The 8,832-nt window shown below is 42.3% G+C and overlaps 1 protein-coding gene across 4 annotated transcripts in view; it reads left to right on the plus strand.

Annotated features, from left to right (window-relative positions):
* The window catches only part of AK8 (adenylate kinase 8), a 156,722-nt gene extending 151,002 nt beyond the window's left edge, over positions 1-5,720 (plus strand). For 2 of the 4 annotated variants that reach the window (XM_020973470.2, XM_020973469.2), the window contains 2 exons: positions 3,224-3,304; positions 4,656-5,718. In XM_020973470.2, coding sequence (XP_020829129.1) covers positions 3,224-3,304; positions 4,656-4,896 — 322 coding nt within the window. In that variant the 3' untranslated portion in view covers positions 4,897-5,718. Of the gene's footprint in view, positions 1-3,223; positions 3,305-4,655 lie in introns of all 4 variants that reach the window. The other 2 variants (XM_020973468.2, XM_020973472.2) reach the window with 2 other exon arrangements.
* Positions 5,721-8,832: the final 3,112 nt, after the last annotated feature.

The raw sequence follows: 8,832 nt of genomic DNA on the forward strand, positions 1-8,832 counted from the left end.
TCTCTCTCTCTCTCTCTCTCTCTCTCTCTCTCTCTCTCACACACACACACACACACACACACACACATATACACACATACACACACGGAAGAATTCTTTATGTTCTGAAGGAATCAGTTTATTAAAGGCTGTTTTCAAGAAACATTTTTCCTGGAGTAAGAAATCACAATTTATGTATCCTCTTATAGAGTTCTAGGATAGGAAGGGGCCTTTGCTTAGTACTTATACTCACGTCTACGTAGCTGTCAAAAGAATCCTGAGGGTCTTCCCTCCCAATTTGATTTTTTTTGGGGGACTAGGTAAAAGAGGCCACTCTCTGCCTCATTTCTTACCTAGCCTTAATCACTGAACAGGTTTTGCCTCAGTCAAACTGAGACCTGCTAAAGACCTCAGCTTTAAAAGACCCGGGTCTTCTACTGCATCTGGGGTCATCTCCAGTCACCCTGATGTGTATCTGGCCACTGGACTCAGATGGCTCCAGAGGAGAAAGTGAGACTGGTGCCTTTTTATAGCTGTCCCTCACTTAAATCCAATTCACTTGCATGTCATGGCATCACCTCCCTGAAGGACAAACAACAACAACAACATAGCTGTCACTTGTGTAAATGGTTCCTCTGTTTTTATTTAGGTGCCTATTTGTATATTTTTAATTGCTTCAGATTCTGATCTGATCACTAGCTCCCTAATGCCAAATAATGTGTTTCCTTCACATTACCAAGTAATGCCCCACAGTGGCTTTATAATTGCTTACAGTATAAGACCTCTGTGAGCCCTTGTACTCCACCTCATCATGACCTTCTGCCTCTGTTATTGGAAAGTGAGGTCATGAGCTCCAAACCTCCATTTAAAGAGAGAGCTCATCTCAGACATCTCCTCATTTCTCACCTGTCTGCACTACTCTGAGATTTCTCCATGCCCCATCATTGGATACCTTCTCCTCCCCTTCTCCCTCTGCTTTTCCACTTCCTTTTGTGTTTTGCCTCCCCTGCCCCTTAGATTGTAAGCCCCTTGGGGGCAGGGACTGTCTTTCCTTTTTTTATGGGTATCCCCAACACTCGGCACAGTGCCTGGTGCATAGCAGGTACTTAGGAAATGTTTACTGACTGTGGTATTTCATAGAAAAGGGGGCTCATTCAGTATGGAAGGCTGGAGTCATTTAGGCCAGCCTTCCACTTCTAGAGAGGAAAGTAACTCCAGTTACTGGCTGTATAGTTACTACATCTTCCTTGGAGATCTTCAGAGGTCAGTTAGCCCAGAGAGACATGGGGAGAGGTCTCATTTTAAAAATGAAGCTGTGGTGCAAGATGTCAGTGTCATGATTCTAGAATCCAAAATCTTTTCATTGTTCCCTGAACAGATACTGATGAAATGTAGGGTGTTGGAAAGAAAGCCAAGAGACTAATCTAAGTCTTGTATTTTTTTCAAGCTGACATTTGTTGTGAGTTAAGTGCTATCATTAATGTTTTCCTCATTTTACAGATGAGGAAACCAAAGACAAGAAGCAATAAGTGGCATTTCTAGGATCATAAAGCTAATGAGTAGCTAAGACATTTGGGAGCAGGGAGAGGGAAGAAGAAGGAAGAGGGAGCGGACACTGGTAGGAAAAATAAACATGAAGATCTTGGTGACATCAAGTCCAGTACTCTTGTCACTGAATCTTCTAGTGTTTTGTCTTTAGATATGACTGTCGGCAAGTCCCTTGTATCCCATGCTAGGCTTCTAGTTCCCAATGTGTAAAATGAGTTTGGACTAAGTAACCTCTGAAATCCCTGCCAACTTTCAAACTCTTGTTCCAACAATAGGTAGCATTTCCCCTTTTTGAGTCCACCCCTGCCCCACCCCAATCTCTACTCCACAGATTCCCAACATGGCCAACTTCAAAGGTGATTGCTTTCCTTAGTTTTCCTAGTACAGTCTTTCCTACTTTCTTACTGTGAAGGGGAAAATAAGAGAGGGATGTTCACATCTAGGCAGAGAAGGCTGGTGCCTCCCCCATCTTACACAGACACCTTCCTTTAATGGTGACATGAGCCTGGGTAATCAGAGCCAGCTCATGTAAGAACAGAGTCACTCTCCAACAACGCTTTCCAAGTGTGGCGTTTCAAGTACCACTTTTGTGTCCTTGTACTTCAAATCCCGCCATCCTCCCAGAGCCCAATCACTAGAATGACGACAAGAGGTCTTGATATGCTGGGTTAAAACTCTTTCAATGGGGTTTTGTTTGTTTGTGAAATGGCATCAATTATCATGGGTTTCCAAACCAGATTCCTTTCTACTAGCATATTCACCTGGAGAGGCTTCGGCAGGCGTTAGCTGTTCTGACAGTCACATTTTGGTACAACTGGTAGGCCACACAAATAAAGGGGGGGGGGGACAACATGTTCAGAGTGTAAGGGATGAAAGAATGTGGAGACAACTTGGCTTCCTTTGTCTTTGGAATCTTCCCAATCTGGAATGTTTTATTTGGAGGCTGTTACTTTGCAGCACGTTGTGAATGGAAATCATTATCTGTGAACATTTGAAGAGGGATTATCTGATTTTCATAACGTTCAGGCCTGCAAGGATGCCTGGTAAACTGCTCTATGCACATGGAGGGAAGGCTCAGGCTTCTCATCAGATTAGATCCCTTCCAACATCAGAAAAATAGCTCTCTGGTGACTCTGCAAAGGCAAATGTCAGTGAATTACATGCTGAGATGTGAGAGGGGAAGGCAGCTAGGGAAGGAGGGAAAGAGTAAGATAGAAAGGGAAGAGGAGAGAGAAGAGGAATAGAAGAAACTTTTTCTTGAAAGAAGAAATTACATTTCATTTAAAAGCTTAGGGACAGGAGCAGCTAGGTGGTACAGTGAATAGAGCACTGGCCCTAAAGTCAGGAGGACCTGAGTTCAACTGCGGCCTCAGACCAAACACTTGGCACTTACTAGCGGATGACTTCAAACATTTGCTAGAAGGAAGTAGTATTATTTTTAATGAACTTTGGGAGTGATTGTAGAGTGGTGCAAAAAGTGAGGCAGGAGGCTTGGGCCCTGCAGGCCCTCTTTGAGCTTCATATAGAAAAAAAGGAGATAAGACTAGACCTAAGGTCTCTAAGGTATAGTTCATGATTTCATGCCGTCATTGACATTTATAAAGAACAACTCCTTTTTTGGTTTCTGTGGAAGGAGAATGTCATGTTCTTATGAATCCACTAACATGCTAATGGTTGGCCTGTTCTTCCTTCACAGGGTGTTTTTTCTGAATGTACCATATGATTCTGTCATTGAACGGTTAACTCTAAGAAGAACAGATCCAGCCACAGGAGAAAGGTCAGTTTACTCTCTCTCTCTCTCTCTCTCTCTCTCTCTCTCTCTCTCTCTCTCTCTCTCTCTCTCTCTCTCTCTCTCTCTCTCTCTCTCTCCTCTTTTCTCTCTCCTGTCTCTGTCTCTTTTTCTGCCTCTCTCTGTCTCTCCCCCACCTCCTACTCTCTCCTCCTCTCTCTCCCTCTCCCACCTTACCCTCTTTCATTAATCTGAATTCTAAAGAAAGGAAAATAGGTTTGACTTGATGAAGTCTCAAATTATCCTAGTGAAAGTCCTATTGAATGTTGATGGCTGACTTAAACAAGTGAATTCACCAGACCAGCTGCCTTGGATCTATCTGAATTTTATTGGCCTTCTTTGGCTGAAGCTAGTTTGGGACATAGAAAAAGTAATTAAGTTGCCTAAAATCACACAGTAAATCAATGGCAGGTCTAGGACTATAAATTCCATTCCAGGGGGCAATATTCTTCCTCATTATTGTGAAATGGGGATACTGGAATGAAATTAAGAACTGGGAAAAATGCTGCTTTCCATTTGGATTTTAGTCTTCCAGTGATTGGTAACATCTGTAGCTGTGTGTGTGGGGGGAACTCCTTTTCTAGAGTGAAGGAGAATAGCTTTGAACCTTTATTTCCATGCTTATCAGGAGCTACAGGTTGAATTGTCTCCTGCCTTCTCATTTCTTAAGGTCCCTTGTATGATTTTCATTTTTAAGGTGACTCATATCCCTTCAACAAAGTATTGGCTTGTCTGTCTTCTCTGACAGCCAAAGACACATTTCCTTGTTTAGAGACTCAAGGAAGACAGGACAGGTTCTATAGTTGCCCTTACAAGAAAACAGCTTGACATCCTCTTCCTCTTTGGTAATGAATGCTTTAGCTCCAACCAGAAGGTAGATAGACCACCTGGAGAGACTGGTCCCATCAGCAACTTAATTCATCCATCTGGATCCAAATCACCTTATAGAAGGTCCAGATCAGATCCCAGCCCCTCCCCTTCCCTGAGCTCCTCAGCCCACCATGTTTTCTCTCTGGAATTTCTACAACACTGTAGAAGTTACCAGTTGTATTGTCACTTATCTTTTTTATGTTCATGTCTTTTTTCCTCACCTTGATGATCGTAAGCTACGTAAGGGTGGGAGGCAATGTCTTAGCCCTTGCCACTACAGGGCTTAGCACCAGCTCTGTATGTGGTAAGTAAATGTTTGGTGCTGCTGCTGAACATGGTTTGGGGTCCTCTTGAAGCCCATATACTGCTTTTAGCTCAGTATGCATTGAGAATATGGACCAAATCTCCCAGTGCCCCCTGAAATAATGAATTCTCTGCTTTCTTGTGCCATATGCTTGCTCTTTTGTAGATATCACCTCATGTACAAGCCACCTCCAACCATGCAGATCCAGAAGCGTCTCATGCAGCACCCAGAGGATACAGAGGAAAAAGTGAAGCTCAAAATAGATTCGTTCTATAGAAATTCTTCTTTGCTGGAAGACTACTTTGATGATGTCATTTATGTCAATGGGGATCAAGATCCTTACACTGTCTTTGAGTACATAGAGAGTGGGATCATTTTGCCTTTGCCCACTAAAGTCACATTATAAGCAGAAAAACTACTGGGTTTTACTTTCATGTAGTAACGTCCCACAAGAATATGTATTAATTTCCCTGAATATTTTAGAGCCATGGCAAATTAAATAAATAGTGCATATTATCACTCCTTTGCAGAATAAAATGACTGGAAATGCCCTTGTTTAGGAGACTTGAGAACAAATAGATGAGGAAGACAAGTGTATGGGGATGTTTTGATTTTCCTAAGAACTTAGTAGCCAGAAAAAAAAAAAAACCTTACTGTGGGGCATAGTAAGTGGAAGGAAAGCTTATAGGGTGAATGCCTGGCAGGCACTAATAATAATACCTTGATTTTGATAGGGCTTTAGCCCTTTCGGAGGACTTTCATGCCCACTGTCTTTCATAGCAAATGCTAATGGACCTGTAATTTCATTGATATTGACCTGTGATATCCTCTCTCCCTCAAAGAATGTCACCCCTTCAAGCTTTAATATATGGTCTTCATCAGTTCCTGTAGCTTAACGTCCTGTGACTAACCTGGTAAGGAACTGCTCTAAATTTAACTGGATTGGTCTTTGTATCAAAATCCATGGTCAGGCCCATACTCAAGACTTTTCTAACTTAGTAGGTCCTGCCAGATACTATACTTCACCTCAGAACCTTTGAGAACCCAGGATGACCTCCCTCTTCTGATGAAATGCCATGAGAGGACTTGGAAGGCTGCATAGCCTGGTAGAAAAAGCCAAGACTTTTAATCAGAGGACCTAGATTCAAATCCAGACTCTGTCATTTACCATCTTTGTGACCTTGGGCAAGTCATTTAACCTCAATGAGCCTCAGTTTCCTCATCCAGGTGATCTTTAAGGTCAATTAAAGCTATTTGATCTTATAATCAAATTATAGCTTGTGTCAAATGAGATATGAGTAAAGTGCTATATATTTTAACTATTGTTTAATTTCCTTCCCACAACAGCTTTATGCAATAGGTAGGATAGGGATTAGTATGCTGATTTGACAGGTAAGAAAACTGAAGTTATAGAGGAAGGAAGTGACTCGCCCAAGGTGATATAATTAATGACTGGTTTCAAACTGTTATCCAGTCACATACAGACACAATGATGTCTCCATCTAAAACCAGACTAGAGAGAATGTGAATCCTTTATTCTGACACTTGAACAATCTGGAATCCTAGAGGGCCAAGGAGTTTCTGGTCCTATAACTCTAAAGTTTCAGGTCCTGGATTCCCTTACCCCAATTAGATGTGCAGAGCCTTTCCAAAGAGGACCTAAGCCCCTAGATGGGCCTTGGAGCCACAGAAGCCCAGCATTGTCAGGCACCTGAAAGATCAGCCCCCAACACAGTTATCAGTAAGCCTTCTACCTACCTCCTACCTCACAGTGTAGTTGTGAAGGTCACAGGCTCATAGATCCAGAGTTGGAAGAGAAAGTGGTTTGTAAACTTGAAGGAATTATAAGAATGTAAGTTATTATGTTTATTATTTTGGGGTGCAGTGGATAGAGTACTGGGCTTAGAATCAGGGAGACTCATCTTCATGAGTTCAAATCTGGCCTCAGATGCTTACTAGCTGTGTGACCCCTGGGCAAGTCACTTTACCCTGTTTTGCCTCAGTTTCCTCTTCTGTAAAAAGAAGGAAATAGCAAACCACTCCAGTGTCTTTGCCAAAAAAACTCCAAATGAGGTCACAAAGAATCAGACATGACTGAAAACAACTGAACAACAACAAAAAGCTATTCTGTTTATTATTAGTAGTATAGAAGATACAAGCTTCCTGATGTATGCTGGCATGCCCTCCTTGTTTATATAAGTCTCAGGGCCAGGTTTCCAGGCCCACCTGAGACAGAAGTACCCCAGGTTCTACTCTCCTCAGAAAAACCTCTTGCCTTCCTCAGTAGGGAGACAAATCCCATGCTGGGCTGCAGATTTCCTTACCATTTTTCATGACAGGGGTCATAGGCCCACTCTCAGGGGTGTCCACTTTACTGCAGGCAGCCCCTTGTCTTGTGTTCTCAGCTTCAGTTGACCATGCCTGTCCCTACAATGCACCTTCTATTACCTCACACAGGCTTCTTTCTGACAGCCACAGCCTAGTGAAACTCTGTACAAACCGATTTGGCACTGAGAGTTCTGTCCACAGAACCGTCATTTAGCGAGAGAGTGGGGCCCCCAACTACACCCCCTCTAGCCATTATTAGTGTGTGGATTTTCTATCTTGTTGATGACTCACCTAATGTTTAAACTCAGGCTGATGGCCTCCCTCCCCACAATATACTCAAAATATTTTGAAAAAAAAACAATCATCATTAGGGGACATAAATTCCTTGTGGGTAGGGACCACTTTGCTTTTTCTTAATATCCCTAGCAAGTACCACAGTGCCTGTTGAAGAATTCAATAAACATTTATTTATTGATTGAAATGAATCTTTAGCAAAAAAAAATCATAATACACCCCAAAATAGAATGGTCATAACTTTTTTAGATTATATATTGTTACAAATTGTCTGGGCCACAATTCCTGCCCATTTATGCAGATAATCCAGAATATAGGAGTAGGATGAAGAATTTATGAAGTACCTACTATGTGCCAGGCACTGTGCTAAACACTTTACACGTGTTTGATCCTCACAACTCTGTGAGGTAGGCACTATTATTATCCTCATTTAACATTTGAGTAAACTGAGTCAGAGGTTGGTAACACAGCTATCTGAGGCTGGATTTGCAATCAGATCTTCCTGATTTGAGAGCCCAGGGGTCTATTCCCTGTGCCACCCACCTGCCTCTATTTGCTATATTTGATTAGACGAACACTTACCTTCCCTATCTATTAGTGAAGCCTTTTATTGTCTGGATAGCCTAGGGAGTTCTGTCCGTTCCAGAAGTCTGCCTTTCTGGTGATAAGCTTGTCAGGTGATGGCTAAAAAGGGGTTCACAGGGAGGACTAATGGCTAAAGGGCTGAGAATCCCATAATGTCAGGGCTGAAAGAGAATTAGAGGTCGTCTAACTGAACTTCCCTCATTTCACAGAGAAGGGATGAAGAGCTACTTGTTCAGGATAGAGCTGACTTGAACCGAGGAATACTAGACCAAGTCTGGTGCTCTCTCTGCCATCCCCTAACCAAACATTACTCATTAGGGAGGGGTATCTCTTTAACAAACTTAGCTATAAACGTCTTCTCTCCACAACCCCCACCTCCCAATCCCACCCCTCAAGTCCCCCTTCGTTCTCTGTTCTTTTCATCTGCATGCAGCCTTGATATTAGTTCCGCTTCGTTGGTTCCATAGAAACTGAGGAAAGAGAGCAAAAGACTGGCTCATTGAGATGCATTTGGCATGGCTGTGTATAGAATCTCAGGTCAATGGTCATCCCCCACGGGTTTGTCGGGGGCCTGAAGTGCAGAGCGTCAGGGTTAGCAGAACATGCTAATACTCATGTAGAATGCTCCCTTAGAAACAACTAAAACAATTGACATTCATTTAATTACTGCAAATGAATCAGCCCCTCATAGCACTTTGCATAGTAAAGCCGCCTAATACCGACCAGCTCCTGAGATGGAAGAAAGAATTAGGTTCTTATAATTGGATCCCTCTGCTTCCAACCCAATTTGGAAGACTTACTGGATTTTATTAGCATCCATTTCTGGCCAAAGTGCTGGGGAAGTGACCATCTCTTTACAGATGAAAGGGAACTGGAGACCCAGGGAACTTACTGGTTTAGAGACACTGACAGTCATGATCAAAAATCTAAAATTTGGCTAAATTGGCTAAATTCTAGATTAGTTGGCTATGGTTAAAATTCACAAGAGGCTTAATTAGCAGTAAATTCTATTATTAAGCATTCAACTTCACATTAGTTCAGGCCATCATTACCTTTCACCTGAACCCCAACCCCAAAATAATCTCCTTTCAAATTCTTCTCCTCTCCAATCATTTTTATAGCTAACATACCAATT

The sequence above is a fragment of the Phascolarctos cinereus genome, unplaced genomic scaffold (assembly GCF_003287225.1).
Source record: "Phascolarctos cinereus isolate Bilbo 61053 unplaced genomic scaffold, phaCin_HiC Scaffold_2;HRSCAF=192, whole genome shotgun sequence".
In the NCBI taxonomy this organism is placed as follows: Eukaryota; Metazoa; Chordata; class Mammalia; order Diprotodontia; family Phascolarctidae; genus Phascolarctos; species Phascolarctos cinereus.